The following is a 19,371-nucleotide window of genomic DNA, read 5'->3' as shown; positions in this document are numbered from 1 at the left end:
ATGAAAAAGGCATCCAAAATGTGGTATTCTGTCTCAGGAGAAAGCATTAATTAATCACGTTTGACAAAACATAGTTGAATATCGATGTACCTTTATCTTCACATACAACGACTCACAAAAGTATTCGAACATCCTTTAAAACAGAACTATCTTTCTTAATATCGAACCAAACGTCTTGACTTCTTTTGACAAGTTAGATGGATTGGTGCTTAACGTTACTATGAGTCACAAACGATTGGCGAAAAATGGTGAAAATCGCAGTTTCTCACGAGTTTGGACCTATGACTGTAATACATCTAAAGATTCTTACATCTTTCGATGTCTGTCCCTTGTTTCTGCATCAACCGATTTCGATGAAGTTTTTAGTACGTATATAATTAAGATAAATCTTAACACATCTTTCAAATTTTTATTACAGGCTCGAATAAGGAGATTGTAAAAAAGACCTTTACTATTTTCTTCGTGATTTCGACCAGTTGCAATTTTTTCAAATATTTTTATAAACTGGTTAACTAATTCATCTATGTTCCCAAAAAAAATTCAAGTCGTTTGGTCCAATGTGAGAAAAGATATTCTGTTTTAAAGGGTGTTCAAATACTTTCACGAGTCACTCTAAGTAAACTTTATAGCTCAATTATTGTAAGCAATTAACATACCACAGTTATTTTCTGTAGAATTGATAATAACCCATCGTTTAAAACTGTAAACAAGAATACGTTTATTCAGTGCTATGATGATTCAACTATTTCGTGTGAGAAAGTATCAAATCTTCCTGTTAACCCTGCTAGTGTCCAATTTTTCTATCTTAATATCGCTTTCATTTCAACTACAATTTTGTCATATTTTTCTCAAGCCAAAATTATTCACTAAGAATAGGAAAACGCTATTACGTTAAAAATGATGTAAACGATGCAACAGACTTAAATACAATTTTGAAACAAACTGCCTTATTTGGCAAAAAGATGATATGTTTCGACATGAAACAGTAGAAACGTAATACATAATAATACGTGCCAATTAAACGATTGGAAACTTTGATTACTTTTACGTCATAAAAAGGAAACGTATATATTTTGTACAATCTGACGTATACTTTACAGATATTGTTAAATTATTATAACAAAAAAATTTAATCTCGAAGCATCACGATATAAATTTCTTCGTAACGGAAGCACTTTAAACACCAAGTACAAAATCTTAAACACGTGTTTTAGATTTACTAAACTGTTATTAAGTGAAAGATTTATTTATATCATATCAAAATTATAAAATTGCTGTCGAGTATGAAACATAAAATATCAATCGTAAAGGCTGTAAAAATATATCATTCGCGGTATTAAGCTTGTTTTATAGTTTGATACCTTTACAGTAAAGACAACGAAGAGACAGAGTACACGAATAGAAGTTGAAATACTAAATAACTCGGTAAGGTAGAGAAAAGATTTCTAGCGCACGGACCTCGTCTGTCGCAACACATTCTAAACGTGGCCAATCGTTCGTGTTTTGGCGCCCGCACAGTAAACTCTTGTCCAATTCTTAGGTAGGTCAATGGTTTGCCCTTCTTCGATAGACAGGCAAACGTTGATGATAGCTCTATCTCTCTATCACATTAATGTTCTACGTCTAATTAACTACTACTGTAACTAACGCTACTTTTCTTATATACCAAGCTCTGTCGATAGTGAAAAATGCAATTTTCATTTCAAAGGATAGAAATATTAACGATCGGCGCTACTGTCACTTACATCATTACTCTCATCCTATTGTATCAAATTATCATACTTTACCGTAATTTAGAATCAAACAGAAATGATATATATATACACACATATATACATAACATATATACGCCTATACATATGCATAGCGTAACACACGTTACATACTACGACACATTTGTTGACATTATTTATATTTTACGAAGCTGTTTGTTAGCTTTGTTATAAACTACATACTTCCAATGTGCAAAACACGCGTGTTTTAGGGTTGTCATTAAGGCTTAGCAAAGTTTTCTTGCGCTAAAGCATAAATGTTCTATTGAAAATAGTGTTTTATCTAATACATATATTGTCGTTAAGTGATGAATTTGTTGCGTATTACATTAAATCGGAAATTTTATATTCATGGTCTGAGCAATTGTTTGCTTCGACTTAAACGTAGAGTGAATCTTCAAATAATGCGAGGAATTGTGGTGGTTCCTTATACTGTTACTAAATAAAAGTATATATAAATATACATATATAACTCAATACACGTACATATACGCACATATCAAGAAACGTTTAAATATAAAAAATCTATATCTGTTTTCGCGCATATGTGTACGATATATGTATGAAAGTGTTCTGTATTATTTTTAATCTTAAGCTGCAAATACCTATTAAATTTAAAATGAAACGGGATGTCACCATTAGAAGTAGTTATGCGGATCGCAAAACTGTTGCGATCGTATTTTCGCGGCCAAGAATATCGCGCATATCAGGCGAAAGCCAACATAGCGACGACTATATCAAATAGAACATACGCTAAACTTATTAGAATTACTTACGAAATAAAGTCAACTGATTGTGGGCTAAAATAACATATATATAAAAATTCAGTCAGACATTATTTCAAAATACAAATATTCCTTACGAAGACTGCTGTCGTTGATATGAAATTATATCATATATCTTATAAGATGTAATAAAATAATAAACAACAGTTGGTAATGATAGGTGACAATTGCAGAATCGCAAAAAAAACAATTCTTTATGAAATAGTCGTCTTCGTATGCGATATATATATTTAGTAATGTTAAACTTGTAAGCACACTTCACTTTCTGTTTATATGGAAAGTATACACAGCATACCTCTGTAATTAACTAATTTGCGGCAAGTATGTTGTATCATGTGTACGTTTTCTTGTGCAAAAATAAACACTATTGTGACACCACCTTCTACTTTTATTTCCTTTTTTTTAACAATACAATGTTTTCGTTAATCACAGTGCAATGTTTAACTACAAAAAACAAACAATTTATTTTCTGTATTATAAAATAATTTACAACAATATTATACATATATGTATGTATGTACACAATGTAAGTACCTTCTTCAAAGGTAGGAATGTTAAAAATTTACATACATCAGCGGCATTATATTTTGTTGCTATAGTATTAAAAAATACATGCTTTATGTTAGAAAATTACTTTTCTTCTTAAAACATTTTTGCCTTAATACTGCATAACCAGATTAGTACTTATTATCTAGATGCCTAATTTTTCCAACTTTTTAGAATACAAATACGAGAAAACAACCGTAAAATAATCTGAGAGAGGAAACTGGTATGGTAAAAGTATATGAACTATCAATATATTTAACCTGATGCAGGTAACAACGGTGTTATAAGTTAATTTATGCTTTCAAACTGAAAGAATCTACATACGAATTGACTATCCCTATTATGCTTATTGTCGCAGTATCAACAAGTCGGCGTTAACATCTTCGTATGCTTGTGTAAACGGAAGTGTAAGTAAGGCATTTGCTGTCAACCTTTTCTTTGGATCATGTTGTAAACATTTCCTAATTAGGTTATCTCCTTCAATGGAAAGATTTTTGGGCAATGCTGGAGTTTCACCCATTCCCACCTAAAGGAATTAATACATAAAATAAAACAATGTAAAAGGTAAACATTCTGGAGGGAAGCGCGATTACTATCACATACCTTAAACATAATTTGATAATTAGAATCATAATCTGACCAAGGTCTTCGTCCACTCGCCATTTCTATAACGCAGCAACCAACTGACCAAATATCAGCAGCTCTACCATGTCCACTACTTTCTGATTTCATAAATACTTCTGGTGCCATGTAAGCTATGTGCAAATATTAAATGTTAAATTATTTTTTAAGACACAATATCACAAATATTAGAACGAGGTACAGGAAGCTACTGTTATTTGTTACAATTATTTCTATAACACATATGAATGTGCATACCCGTGGGCATTACTGTAATCATAAATAAAAGCTGAAGCTAACCTTGAGTACCAACAAAACCTTGTAATTCACCCGGCATAGTAGTATGTGCTTTAATTTGCACAGCACTTCCAAAATCACCAAGTTTCAAACAATTACCCTCATCCGTTAAAAAAATGTTTGCAGCTAGATATAAAATATAAATATTTCATGATTTTTGGTCAAATCATATACGTACAGGATAATATATTATTGTTATATTACAATATAAAACATACATTTAATGTCGCGATGTACTATTCCATGCGAATGGAGTACTGCTACAGCTGAAAGGAGTTGATGTGTATATTTTCTAACTAATGACTCTGGTAGACCATTTCCACTGCCCGCTACTAAACTTTCTAACGTTCCCTCAGCGCAAAATTCCATAAAAATTAACATTTCTTCCTACAATAAGGCAAATGTTATCCATATGTATTTGTAAAAATATGAATATTCTATTATATACACATCAACTTACACGATGAATTTCTAGTCCATAGTATCGTACTAAATGTTTGTATTGAATTCCTTCAAATATTTGTAGCTCTTCGGCAACACGTCTAATTGCTCTATGATCCCCAGGTTGAAACTGAACTTCTTTCATAGCTAATAACTCACCAGTTTGATTGTTGACTATGGTATATACTTTACCAAATCTTCCTTGTCCTATAAGGAAGAATTTTGATGTATAATGTATATTAAAATAAAAATTAATACATTTTGATATTCAGTTGAGCTTACCTATTTTAATACCTCTTTGCCAAGTAAAGGTAACTCTTCTTGCTTTAATACGAACTCTATCAACAGCTTTTCTATCAGTAACTTGCCCTATAAGTTCGCGGCCTTTTAATCTCTCGTCAATATCACATTCAACTTTTCTTATAGCCCGATTGATTCTTTCCTGCCTGGGTACAGTACGTTCAGAACTATTTATAGTAATACCTACATTTCCATCAACCACACTTGATGAAAAGGATTTTCTAGAACTCGTTGGAATATCTGGAGATCTAACATTATCTCTAGATTTCTGAGGGAGACTTAAACTCGCAGTTCTGCTTCTAGTATGACAAGGTGATGACGCTCTTGAATGAGGTAACCTTTTTAAATCTGCAATGAAGACAGCTGATCAACATCTGATTAAAGAATAAATAATGCTCAAACATAGAATAAAAATAGAACTTTACTTTCTGTTTCATTTGTAGCAGTACTTGCACTTCCAATAACGTGCGAAATACAACGATCCATACAGGTTTTTAATTCCTCAAATTCTTCATCAGTTAAATGTTTGGTATTATGTGGTTCGCATACTGTAATTAAAAATTCTAAACCTTGATTTGCCCACCTAGGTCGTAAACCTCTTCCACGTTCACATCGTGTTCTAACAAACTCCATCCACAAAAAGGCGAAAGAAACCAGACTTTCAGCTAAAATAGCTTTTTCTTCAAGTGCAAATAGTTTACATGTTTCTTTATGGTAATCAAACCCCATTCGATAAGCCTGATGAAGTATTTCCCTTATTCTTGAACGTATAGCAGATCGATCATATTCATAATTTGATTCTTCTATTTTTTTGAGATCACGTTGAAAATTTTCAATAACGTTTATGATATCGAGTCTGAGATCCATGACTGTATCCTAAATATATAAGGAATATTTCTTTGTAAAGGAATAATTCTAGCTTAATCTATAATAACTTTTACCTTTAAAGATGTTAATGATTTTTCTAATTCTTTGTCAAAGATAGACCAATTCACAATATCACGTTTCAAACACTTAGCAAGCATAACGCCTTTAACCACCTTCTCCCGAGCTTCTACAAACATTCCTTGCCATTCACGTCGTACAAACATTCGCTGAAATCTGAGTGATATGCCAGAATAAAGTAAAAACATTTATAGTATAATTTACAAAGTAATCCAATTTTACCTGTTTGACCAATCATCATCATTCCAATCCTCAAAATTTTCCTGAATCTCCCGTGGTCTCTCGTTAAGGTATTCTTTAACTTGTTCAATCATAGTTTTTGCGATTTCACTATAAAATAAAACGCGGAAGAATATATACATTACAAAAATATTACGATGTAACTCACCAGAATTTAACTCCCGCAATCTCGTATCCATTTAATATATTTCCTGCTATTGATTTTACAAACATCCACTCATCCATAATCAAATTTTTGTGGAAACTGTCATGCTGTACCATATCTACCCACTGCTGAAGGTAATCAAGATATACTTCAAAAACAGCCTTCAAACTTTTGTCAAAATCTTTCACGTTTTCTTGAAATAAATTTTCGCAACTATCATTATTATTGACAACTGCTGCACAAGAATGAGCTGCAAATCTGTCGCGATGGATACATGCAATCCTAAGACCTTCCCTAAGTTCACGCATAAGTTGTCGAACTGATAGTGGACTAGGTTGTTCTGGTTTTTGTTCTAATCTCATTCTTAAAAACTCATGAACAACATCTAACGGAACTCGAGACAAAAACACGAAAGCAGCCCTAAAAATTTTTTTTGTTATTTAATGCAAAACTTTTAGAATAAAATATAAACAAAATATGCAATGTACCTATATACAGGGTGGTTGGTAACTGGGGGTACACGCGGAAAGGGGGTGATTCTACGCGAAAAATGAAGTCGAAAATATAGAATAAACATGTTTTGTTAAATTTTTTTTTTTTTTAGTTTTTCCATCGAGACAACGATCTACAGTGAGATTCGTTATAACGTATCGCACGCGTACCGAGCGAAAATTCAAAGTCGATTTTCTCGAAAACAAAGCCCCAAACGAAAAATTTTTATTCTATATTTTCGACTTCTTTTTTCGCGTAGAATCACCCCCTTTCCGCTTGTACCACCAGTTACCAACCACCCTGTATATACGAACGTTTTACCTATAAGATGGAAGATTTAATTCTCTTGCTTCGGAGCTCCACACGCCATATCGTCGCAATTCTTCATCGCCTTCATACTCTTCGTTCAAAGTATTATTAGATTCACTTATATCACTTTTTTCTAACGTCAACCTTGCTTTCCTCAAGACAGAAGTATGTAATCTCTCAAGAAAATTTAAACTTTTTCTTAAACCTCTAGTCTTTAATACATCTTCAATATACTTCCTAGGAATTAAAGAAAAAAGAAAGAATTAACCTATTCATTAAACGTAAAAGGATCTTTTAATACTTTAACATAATATTCACCTGTAAGCTTGCCGATCGAATTCAACTAGGTAAAAGTCAAATCTATCGTTTTTATCATCGTCTGCACATGTAAATGACGATTCAGGAGTAGAAGGCCAGGATTGTACGAAAGATAAACCAGAAGAATTATTACTATTATTGCTATCTGAAGGGCTGGAATTTTCATCTTGTTGGTTTGAAGTATCAAATCGTACCAAAGTTTGCTTCCACTCTAAATGATCGGTCACATCGGAAGATCGTGAACTAAAACGAAAAGAAGAGTAAGTTTCCTTGTTAAATATCGTATTTTGTTATGATAATATCATTATTTCTGACACCTTATTCCAGAATCTCCAGTATCATCGTGTTTTTTCTTTGTATGCGACATCATTAATAATTTTCCCAGTATTTGTAATTTGAGTCGATGATGCTTAGTCATATTATACCAAAGACACATTGCCTTCACTCTACCAATAAATTCTGTACTTTTGTATAAAGGATAATGTGCAGCAAAGGCTTGTGACGAAGGATAAAGTGCTTCTGCTACCTCTAGCCTAGACAGTAATCCTTCTACTTGCTGTAAAGCTTCACCTTGTGCTCGTGCACATGCTCTACAATACATCGAAAGACAACCTGGACAAATACCTAACTCTATATTTGGACTAGATCCTACGTTTACTATTCGATCAATACGCGTGGTATTAATATTAATCCAAGGCGTATTATCATTCTTTACACTCGCAATAGGATCATATCTAAAAATTAACATTATTTTATTTAAATTCTTTTCCGATTTTATAACTGTAGGAATCTATTAAATTCTTACATAATTTACCTATACTTCATTATTTCTTTAAGTAAACCTTCTACAGCCTCACGTTGCTTGCACAAGTACTCATCTTGAGCCATTGGACTCCGATCAGCATGGTGAGCTTGTAGTTCTAGCCATATTAGATCTTTCAATTCGTTTTGCCACCGCGTTTCTTCATGACTGATTTGCCGACGGCAATTACGTTCCGTACTTCCCTACAAAATATAAACAAAACTTTAGTATGTGCAAATTTTTGATATAAATGTATTTTTTACGAGATTATTCGTAATAGAATATTCTCATACCAATCTAATTAAAAAAGAAAATGTATCATGAAATAATTCCCGTTCTTTAAGACTCAACGTTTTTGGTGATTGCGCGATCGATTCCCTATCACCAGTAATTGGAATTTTCTCGATAAGTTTAACTTTAGGCTTTCTCTCTTCTACATCAACAGGTTTGGATCGCAAACTACGGAATCTATTTCGAGTTTCAATCTATAAAAATTTTCAATTAGTTTTACATCTGGAAATTCGCCAAACAATTTTCTACAATTCAAATTATTTATTATTATTTTATACCTTCATATGATTAGGAGTAGATACTTGATGAGGATCAAATTTCTCGTTATAATTATAAGCTGCCTCCATATCCAGTTTTAAATCTCTTTCAGTTCCACGTAACACTTTCAATGTCCTTTTGCATTTTCGATTTCCTTCCTTCGCTATATCTTGGTTCACCTCGTTTTCACAATCCTTATCTGCTTTGTCACACATTTCGTTAAAAATAATGTTGTCCAGAGTATTGCGCCTACGGATCGCTGCTTTCGATGGTATGTCTTTTTCTAACGATTTCGTTTCCCTTAAAATTAATTAAATTTATGTGTACGATTAAATATATGACAAAATACGGTATTCAAAAAGATATGTATAATATATTTTTTAACATATATGAATACGTGTATGAAATTGTAAAGGAATATATTTTTATCTTTTAATATTTAATAAAACTTCATATATGTAATTTAACATTTACGAAAAAATTGTTTAAGATCGCTTAAAAAACTCGTTCTTTCATTTTATTTGATAAACAGAAATAATTTATAATATACTCTTCTGGAATACGCTGATTTATGTTTGCAATGTATCATGAACACTTGTAATAGCATATTAATTTTGATATACATTATATACAAAATATTGGTGACTCATTGAGTACCATTTTAGTCAAATTCTTCATTTTGATTCACTTAAGATGATTACAAGGTATGATGGATTTTCTTAAATTCATACTAACTGTTAATAAACTGCTTTAAAAACTTAAAGATACCAATTACAACAATTCTTTTTATTTTATCTTTACGAATGATTTAAAAAAACTTATGGAATATTGGAGAAACTGTAATTATACTGTACTATTATGTATTACTGCATTATATTGCATTTATTTAGTTAAGCCCCATTTAACTATCTCCGTTAAAAAAACAATCCTTTTAAAAAATGTATTAAATGTTGTCTCTTAAATAATTATATTAAATATTGTGCCTTCTACATAGCTATCTATCCTTTACCATTATACCTTTTGCAATAAGACAACATGTTTATTATTATTTGTCTACATTAATAAAAATTAATGAAATAAAAATTCTACTTTATCCTATTCTATTATTTGTATAAAATATATAATCTTACATATACATTGATAAAATTATATTATAAAGATCGATCATAATATTTTTATCGTTATAACATTATGATTTATCGTAAATATATTTTTATTAATGATATCTACTTTCATAATAATATCTTGATATAATTTTACACATACATTTACAATTTACAAATTATAAAACAATTGTTGCAAATTAGATTAAAGATCATATGTATATGTAAATACGTGTAAATGTACGGTTTCATAAATGTTTTTCTCAGGCTATTGTTTTTATTGTATTTCCAAATTTTCTATTAATTAGAAAAACAATTATTAAAATTTAACATTAAACATGTAGAGATATATTGGGAAAAATGAAGGAACGCTTCAACTGTTTCGCGTATAAGAAAAGTAAACGCTAATTAACTTACCCTCCGCTAAGTTTTTGTCTCATGTATCGCTTCTTTCGATTAAGTCGAGTTCTCGGTGGTGTCTGTCCATAAATATCGCACATTGCTTGAATCGAGTCATCGAATTCACTTGTCGAACAGCTTGAACCTTTTTTCCTGAAAAAGGCATGAACTACTAAAATAGATCAAATAAAAATAAAATTCGGAGGAGATACATCAAATTTTTAAACATTACAAACTAAAACTTACTTGTATCGTCAAATAACATTACCATACATATAAAATAATATTACTGAAAAAGTTCAATGATAAACATATAGCGCTAAAAATATCCTTCGAATACTTGCTGCCAGGTTTGTATATAAAAAATATTCATTGAAATATTTAGCAATTTAAATATCTTTAATTTTATAATTATATCGGTTTATTGACGTATGTGCATGAAATGATACGTATATAGTATGCACGTACATATATGTACTTAGAATTACGATATATAGCATGTGTAATATCATAATAGTATTAAATTATTATTATTAAAAACGTTCATTACATGTGGAAAAAATAATAAAATAATTATATTAAAATATTAATTATATGCGGAAGTAAATCAATGAATCATTTTTATTCTCAGTACTTTTTATTTTTTTTATTCTATGTACTTGTCAAATTGTTTTGAACAATTAAATAAATTATAATCTAATTATATACAAAAATGATACAACCAAAACCAGATATTAATAAAAACTTATCATGTATTTTAAGAAACTGTACCTGTACTATTGTTAATTTTGTTTCAAATAAGTGTTAATAAACAACTATTTGATTAAATACATGAGTATATGAAATGAGTAACCAATTTTACGTTACATGTAATAATTTTACAATGTTGCATATGACAGACATAAATATTAAAATTATGAGTATAGTAAACGGAGTTATATGCATCGCATCACACTAAATAGATATCTATTTTGATAAACGGAATAGACGCTTGCTTTTCTATACAACATTTTTATACAACGTTGACACTTTGCCACGAAGTGCCAATGCATGAAATATACTATCCATATATTGATAAATGTCGTCACTCCAAGATCGACACTCGTTTCGCATGGGTAATAAACTTATTCATTGTATTTTACTATACTGTTTGTTATAGTAATGTACCAGCGATCCTGTTTTAAGTACTAAAAGTCGAAAAAATGTTGAATGACATGTAAACAAAACGTAGACATTACTCCAATCAAAATTCTTACCGGTGGTATTTTTGTATTACTGTTACTGTAAGTTGTTCGAATCACGTGGCAAAACGAACATCTGACAAACTTACCTAACATAGCCATTATCATCGTCTGATGAACCTGAGAATGAATTTTCTGTAACATGACTTTGTATATCATAACGAAACATTCTCCTCAGATGACAAACACATCGCACTCAAGGCACCGTTGTAATCGTCCACTGAGTAGTAATGGGCGATAGAGTATCGATGTTTCGAATATCGATACTTTTCAATTCAAGTATCGATGTTGAATATAACGATATACTCTAATATCGATACTGTCCAATGAAATAGTTCACTTCTATTTTCCTCAGTTCCGAGCAAACTAACCAAAAAATATTTAACAGTAAGTACAACACCCGTTTCATCTAAACGAAATCGATTAAATATATGAAGAATATCTACAATTATTGCTACTTTTAAGTTCGCTATCCAATGAAGAATGGTATGCTAAATAAAACATTCTATAGTTTATGTTTAATGTTCTATACATATTTATGTTTATTGTACATTTAAAACATTCCATTTAAACAAACGGTGCAATTTTGCTCCTTTTTTATGACGTGGTTTCTTTTTTTAGCATTTTTATTCAAATATATTAATAATTCTCATACTACATTATTAAATTCTCAAATATATTAATAATATCACATACATTAACACTCTGAGGCCTGAGACGCGAATTCGCATCTTTCATACTTCATACGGTATTTTATAAAAATTTTTCTACTGTTAAATAAAACAGTAAAAAAAGCAGTGAATGCTATAAACAAAAAGTTATGAAAGTATTTCATATATAAATAATACAAAATCGTTATCTATATATTACATATAACATTGATTGCTTTAAATCTTTTTTAATCGCTCCAAAAACATCAAAGAAATCAGGCTATGTGCTTGTCAGAGCAGCCTGTCCCCGGAGTGGTAACATTTCCACCTGAATTTATTTGTATTAAACAGATTCAAATTGTTTCTCATAGGCCATAAAATAAAATTTATATATTCATAAAGTTAATAAATATTGTAGATATAATTAGAAATTATCTAAAGTCAGAAGACATGGATCACAAATAAAGAAAAATACATGGAAATAAATAAATGTTAAAAAAAAATGTTATACTTTATCACAAATTACATTTTTAGACAATTGGACTTTGTGTTAATGGCAACCAGGAAATTTATTCCATCAACCTGTTTCAACAAAAAAGTTAAGGTTTTAACAACATCATTGTACAGATGAAGTTATAAAAATATAATTTAAATGTACTTTAGTTTTTTTGGAAATTCATTATCTTCTTCTTCACCATCTTCTCGCTATTTTTGTGGTAATTGCACCATTGTATCTGACACTGCAGTGATGCGCATATAAATTTTAAAATTCGTGGAGACTATTCTTATCTGACTTAACAACTAATTAACTTTTTGTACACTGAAAATAAAAATTATGTTGTTACTTAGAATTAATGATATAAAAAATATCGTTTTTAATGTAAAGGCTAATGAATGCTTATCAAGAGATTTTACGCACAACTGCTAAATGATGATAAATCTGGATCTTTTTCCATAGTATTAGGATTCAAATTTTCCTTACTTTGTATTTTATCTGGAAACTGGAAAGTATGCAAAACAAATTATAATTTAAATCTAGAGCTTCCTAAATATAAAATAAAAAAACAAAATTGATTATTGTTTAATTAAAGCATCAGGAACAATAGTCTTGATTCATTACTATCAGTCTTTTATTGACAGCTTACTTCGCTTTCATTTTATCAATCCTATTTCACTAATATCTTTTGCCTTAATTTCGCTATTTTCTTTTCTAATCCTATACTCTTTTACAACCATAAATAAGTTTAGAAACTCAAAGAAATAACTCTACGCTACTGGTTGTTATAAATGAATAAAATTTAAAATATTATCATTTTTATATTTAATTAAACTTCTTACTTTGATATAAAATTATTTTCTTCTATATTCTTTAAATCTTGCAACATTTTTCCTTTCCATCTTAAGTGTTTTTATCTGCTGTTCTATCCTTGTATTTGTTTGAGAGATCAATTCACAGATATTTGGAAAATTTTTGTATATTATATTCCTTAATGATAATAAATTTATTGATATTTTGGACTTCGTTGTACCCTTTAACTTAAAGCAAAATGAACTCTGACTGTTCTTCATAAACATCTGATCAACAATATTTTGAACTCCGTCATTACTTTTAGCTTGAAACAATTTATGTTTTTCGTGCTTACCATAAGAGTCATCTAAATTATGCAGACAGCATATAACTTATGAATATTCAATTACTTCTGACTTATTTTCTACTCTACATGCTCTCTAAATGTACATCTCAATGTGTTTTATATCTCATTTATATTAGGATTTAAAGGTATTTCAAATATGATGTAAATAATTTGGAACACTAATATGAATTATAAGATATTACAAATTTTATGTTAACAATAATTTGCTGCACTGATACAAATGATCATCATTATTTTAGCATTGCCACGAAAAGAATCTTTTATAACAATTTGATCAGATCAATTGTCTTATATGGTACATGATTATGTGGGGCACTACTTTCACCTAGTTTAGGTATGACATTTCCCAAAGCTAATAAGTTTTGGTTGTTGCTGCCACTTTCTTTAAGTATATTTGCAAATATATATGCTCTCTTACCATTTTCTGGGCCAAGTCTAGAAAATGGAGTATTTTATATTGGTTTATGTACAGAGTGAATATTTAATAATCCCTGCTTTGCTATGCATTAATTGCAATTGCCGTCTGTTTCACCACTCCCAGTTTGTAATCTAATATGGTAACATTGTACCGTACAAAAAAGAAAACAATATATAATGTATAGTTATATTATGTTACTTGTTAAAGTAGTTCGTATTTATTCCAGGTTCAGTATTCATATTTCCAGGTTCAGGAGTTTAGGCCATGCATTGACAGGCCAGTCATAAACCAGCCATAAACTTAAGTGTTCAAGTTCAAAGCAATAAGCAGTAAGTACAAAGTCAACATGTTTATATAAACCATTACAGAAATAATTTTTAATCCATATTAGGAACTTCTTTAAAAAGTGTTCTCATGGAACAGATATTTTAGAATATGTATAATAAAATATCTGTTTAGATCGTGTACTAAAAAAGATTCTATAAGATAAATAAAAGTACAAAAACTATTAGCTATATATTTAAGAATCATCGAAATTGGTGAAAGCATAGTTAATTACAAGTCCGCCGTTTCTCATTATGTAAGTGCCACAACGAAGTAATTAAACAGATTTACCAAAGTTAATAAATGTTTAAAAAAATTATATTTTTAAAAAATAAACATCTCATAACAGATGGTCCAAGTATCAGTGGTTTTACATATATGATCTCTTACAGAAAAAGAAAAGACTGCATAACTTATATAATTATTACATAAGATAGTAATTGGTTTTATTTGCCAGTCTTGGCCATGCAGAAACAACCGGATACCCATAAGAAAATCGAAGTCAAGCTGCGTTAGGCACAGTTAGCCCATAATGTGTGATCAGGTGCTGTTGACATGAGAAAGAGAAAATAGAGAGTGAGATATGAGAATTTGAAAAAAGAAGAATAAAGGAATGAGAAACAGAAAAAGGGACCAAAAAGCCAAAGAAACATTTTCTATTGGGCAATATAGGCCAGTTAACATCTTGACAATAAGAGAAAACTTAAACCTATAATGAATATAGACTATAATGGACAGGAAGATATATCAATAGATCAATATATTTGACAATATATACAATATATTTGACATAATAGATTCAAAAGAAAACTGGGTAATATCTGCAAAATTTATCTCATCCAAGGAAATTCAAAATATTAACAGTAAATAAGACCACTTTAAACGGAGAAGGAGGAAAGATTATAAAAGAATTATCTTTCGTTTCTAAAAAACTCTGTCCTAATTTAGGTAAAACCGTAGAAATAACTACTCTCCGCGATTTCGATAATTTTTGGATACATTATGGAAGTCGATATTTTGAACAACTTTTTCCTATACTGGACTAATATAGGGCTGGACGGGTTTAATTTCTGAGATACTCATGAAAAATAACAGGCTACAGTGAATTCAGTCTGTAGGTGTGCGTTTGTGGTAACATATACATCGGTATTTGTCTTACGGCGGACGGGTAAAATGACCTCTAAACAAATCTATTTCTTATCTTTTGTTTGTGGTTTACATAGGTTTCGGATAGAGGTCAATTTTTCCGGTTGGCGCATAAAGCAACGCGTAAGCCAAGCCTAGTTTTTATCTTTTGTTTGTGGTTTATATAGGTATTATTATATGTCGGAGATGAAAGAACACCGGAGCCTTTGGAACTTTGGATAACCCCGCAACATTGTAACCTAGAGTCTACTATAACAGTAATTGGGCTCGAGGCGACAGCCAGTCGCCGAACGTAGCCGCGGTCACGGGATGAACGCTTTATTTAACAAAGGCATGGAGTAATTCTATAGCTCTCCTTAAAAAGGAGATAGTTGTAACACTCGACAGTAAACATTCCAACGGTCTCTGTCCCGTGGCTCGCCACACGCAGACCCTATTCTTCGAGTAAGATGATTGCCAGATGTCGATGCGTCTCCGCAGTACATGTTCAGCTAGCCCGAGGGCCCGTTATAAATCTTAAGATTTAGCTAACTAAAGTCCTTCAAACAGACAAACAGTCTTTGTCCCAACTACGGGAAAGTAGGGGAGACCTATTTTTCAACGAGCGGCGTCTCCCACTAGCAACTTTCCCTCGAAGGCGGCTGGCATCTTTTTCTAACCACCGATATGGAAATTGACCAATTAGCAGCAATGCCAATTTCCCTTTCTTTCTGAACGAAGGCTTTTCTCGACGAATCCGATGATCTCGTATCCTTAGACACACCCCAATATAGTTTTCTTCTGTGGCATCATCGGAACGGGAAAGTCACTCTCGCTCGCGATCTCATCGATTAAAGAGTAACATCTTCGCGATCAGTGGTTATTTCACGTTTTAACCAGACTTAAACTTTGTGAGTACGTTCTGTTGTCATCCCGTTGGCCGCGAATTCGTTATTGAGCCCGAGACCATCGTCACTAGTGTCGCGTGATCAATTGTCAAGACTGTAATAATTCTATCATTGCAATAAACTACGCCTGTGTGTACCGTACCAATGGCTAATTCTCGAGAAGATTCATTTGACGCCCACAACTCTACTCCCAGTGCAAATCCGACATATATTATTATATAGGTAACTTCTTCCGGCTGCCATGCCATAAGCCGGCATATCTCAGAAACTAAACGAGTCCAGCCCTTATATGTACAGTACAAAATTGTTCGTAATGTCGAATTTTACGACATAATTATAACAAATTATTTGTTTAAGAAAATATTTGTGCTTGTAGAATTTTTATGGAAAGAAACATTGCCTTTAGAAATTTCTTTAAAAAGTGTTCTCATGGAACAGATATTTTAAAAAACTGAATAACAAAAGTTCCATATAAACAAGTTATTTTATAATGTTCTGACCTTCTTAACTGTTGATTTCAAAGAGAAACACGAAATAGCTTTAAACTATGAATTACCTACAAGAATGTTACAAATAAATAATGAGGTGATATGTCGTGATAGGGTCGGAAGGAAACTCAGATATATTCAAAGATAAATGTTCATTCACCGTAATGTCAATGAGTACACTTGACGCAGGACTCGCGATTATATTCGGTTCACGAATGCGCGGTTGCAAATTAGAGCTCGGATAGCTATGATTCGAGATGCGCTGCGAGTGCGGACAATGATTGCACGAAATATCGAGAGCTTAGGTAATTATTCGACTCGAACCGTGTAAGTGTAACGATCGTTGTGTGTTCACTCGCTGTAATAGACTGACTTTTTTGTCGCGATGCTGGTGCGGAGGAAGACTGCGTTGGGATGTGTCTAAGGATGCGAAGGCATCGGATTCGTTGAAAAAAGCTTTGGTTCGGAAAATGAGGGAAATGTACGCTAATGTTTATTGGCTAATTCGTGTTGGTCGTTGGAAGAGGATGCTAGCTGCCCTTGAGAGGGTGTTGTTAGCGGGAAGCATCGTACGTGAGAGATAGCGGATTTCTCGTGTGTCCCCATGGTAGGTGGTCGACTTCAAGACTGATAAACAAAGATTGTTTGTCTCTTTGGAGGACCGTAGCTAAAATAAATTCTAAGATTTATAGCGGTCCTTAGGCTAGCTGGAAATATTCGGTACGAATGTATCGACATCTGGCAATCATCTTGTCCGCAGGTATAGGGTCTTTGTGTCGTGCGTCACGCGACGTAAACTGTTGGAAAGTTTACTGTCAAGTGCCGCCACAATACATATTCAAAATATCAATTTAACCGCAATACTAATTAACTAATAATAATACTATTTAACTTTCACTTATGGCATGCTGTATATAAATACATAAATGTCATGTATAACGTCCTGATTTGCCTAACTATTGATTTCAAAGAAAAACACAAAATAGGTTTAAACTGTGAATTACCTACGAGAATATTACAAATAAATAGTAACACTATCTTTTTAATGGTATTACAACAATATTAAATAATTATACGGTTAAATTGATATTTTAAACATGTTATTTATTTTCAATATTCACGTAGATAATTTACGGTTCAAAACTAGTTTGTTTTTCTCTGTGAAATCAACGGATAGGAAGGTCAGTATGTTATTGAATATTATTATGCTTAATAAAAAAAAATTAAATATTATAATAGTAAATTATAGTATTATAATACGTAAATGTATGTTCATGTATTCTATTTATTAAATGTCTTTTATTAAAGAAATATATGAATAATACGATATTATATTGTTAAATAACACCAATGTTTAATAGTTTAGTACTTTTATTTATCTTATAGAACCTTTTCTAATACGAAATATAATATAGTAATATTAAAATATCTGTTTTACAATATGTGTTCCATAAGAACCATGTTTAAGGAAGTTCTAAATGCGGATAAAAAATTATTTCTATAATGGTTACAGGAAAAGCCGAATTTCGTACTCACTTTGTATGTATTGCTTCGAACTAGTATTTTAGCTTCAGGTTTGTACTAATAGATGGGTCTTGTCCACAGTCGTATATAAAGGTCTGAAAACTCCGGTGGTGGTGATAAGGCTCTTAAATATCGGGTGTTGTGTTTTACAAATCGGCTACTATGGCGCCTGAATCTTTACTTTCTTATTCAATGAGGACGTTAAGGGAAGATTTATACAACTGTATAATTAATATAATTAATATAGTTATATAAATTACTCTTTCTATTTATGAGAGAATTCAGAAATATTTAGACTACAAATAGAACTTACAAGTTGATTTGCAATTTACGAATTTACAATTATCGGATATAAGATCAACTAAGATGAATTTATATTTAAATATATAGGTATTTACTAGGTCGAGGATATACGGAAACCCCAGAACCAACTCTCAGGGAAGAACGCTTACCGATTGGGCAGCGGGTCTCGGGCTCCTGCTGGCAAACAGCGTGGCTCGGCGAGCACCTGCGTGGCGTGGAGAGGATCCTCCGTAGTCGACGTCACGTGGACTACCCCGGAGCTGTTCAGACGGATCCACGACTGGAGAGTGGCCGAAGGGGTGGAAACCCTATCCGACCACCTCTACACATATTGATGGAGGAGGCCGAAGACAACGCCCGGCGACGACAAGGAGAGAACCGTTGCCGCCCACCACCGAGATGGCATCTCACGGAGAAGGACAAGGACATGCTACGGGCGGCGGCCATCGTTTCCGCCTGGAACTGGGACGCCCGACGGACAATCACGCAGGGAAGCGTCGACGAGGAGGCGGACGAGCTCCGAAGATACATAAGAGCGGCGTGCGACGCCTCGATGCCGCGCTCCGTTCCGGGGGGTAGACACGAACGCGAAGCGTCCTGGTGGACTCCGGAGATCGCGGAGATGCGAGAGAGCTGCATTCGAGCCCGCAGAAAATTCCTGAGGGCTCGTC

General features: G+C 32.1%; 1 protein-coding gene and 1 long non-coding RNA gene across 2 annotated transcripts; both read right to left on the bottom strand.

Moving 5' to 3' along the window:
• Positions 1–2,922: 2,922 nt before the first annotated feature.
• On the bottom strand, positions 2,923–11,786 carry LOC100746363 (mitogen-activated protein kinase kinase kinase 4). Its single transcript, XM_024372593.2, has 18 exons — positions 11,395–11,786; positions 10,083–10,217; positions 8,583–8,862; positions 8,307–8,498; positions 8,026–8,216; positions 7,529–7,945; positions 7,212–7,454; positions 6,906–7,130; positions 6,096–6,512; positions 5,930–6,037; positions 5,704–5,863; positions 5,188–5,638; positions 4,745–5,110; positions 4,482–4,669; positions 4,240–4,408; positions 4,025–4,147; positions 3,707–3,858; positions 2,923–3,629 (listed from the first exon to the last, which is right to left on the bottom strand). Exons 1-18 carry the CDS (start codon positions 11,472–11,474, stop codon positions 3,450–3,452), a joined length of 4,077 nt encoding a protein of 1,358 aa, XP_024228361.1. The 5' UTR covers positions 11,475–11,786; the 3' UTR covers positions 2,923–3,449.
• An 11-nt stretch (positions 11,787–11,797) lies between these two features.
• Positions 11,798–13,561, bottom strand: LOC105682115. The gene is made up of 4 exons (XR_004463004.1): positions 13,485–13,561; positions 12,875–12,956; positions 12,614–12,775; positions 11,798–12,537 (listed from the first exon to the last, which is right to left on the bottom strand). It is a non-coding gene; the product is annotated as an uncharacterized LOC105682115 (long non-coding RNA).
• Between the last annotated feature and the right edge of the window lie 5,810 nt (positions 13,562–19,371).

Source organism: Bombus impatiens, unplaced genomic scaffold, assembly GCF_000188095.3.
Source record: "Bombus impatiens unplaced genomic scaffold, BIMP_2.2 scf_0013, whole genome shotgun sequence".
In the NCBI taxonomy this organism is placed as follows: Eukaryota; Metazoa; Arthropoda; class Insecta; order Hymenoptera; family Apidae; genus Bombus; species Bombus impatiens.
The sequence above is the reverse complement of the archived record's forward strand: the minus strand, read 5'-3'. Positions and strand labels throughout refer to the sequence as shown.

Coding starts and splice junctions, on each gene's coding strand:
- LOC100746363 (XM_024372593.2), bottom strand. CDS start 11,474: ATGTTTCGTTATGATATACAAAGTCATGTTACAGAAAATTCATTCTCA. Junction 8,499..8,582: donor CTACTCCTAATCATATGAAG/GTATAAAATAAT, acceptor AAATTTTTATAG/ATTGAAACTCGAAATAGATT. Junction 5,864..5,929: donor GATGATGATTGGTCAAACAG/GTAAAATTGGAT, acceptor CATATCACTCAG/ATTTCAGCGAATGTTTGTAC.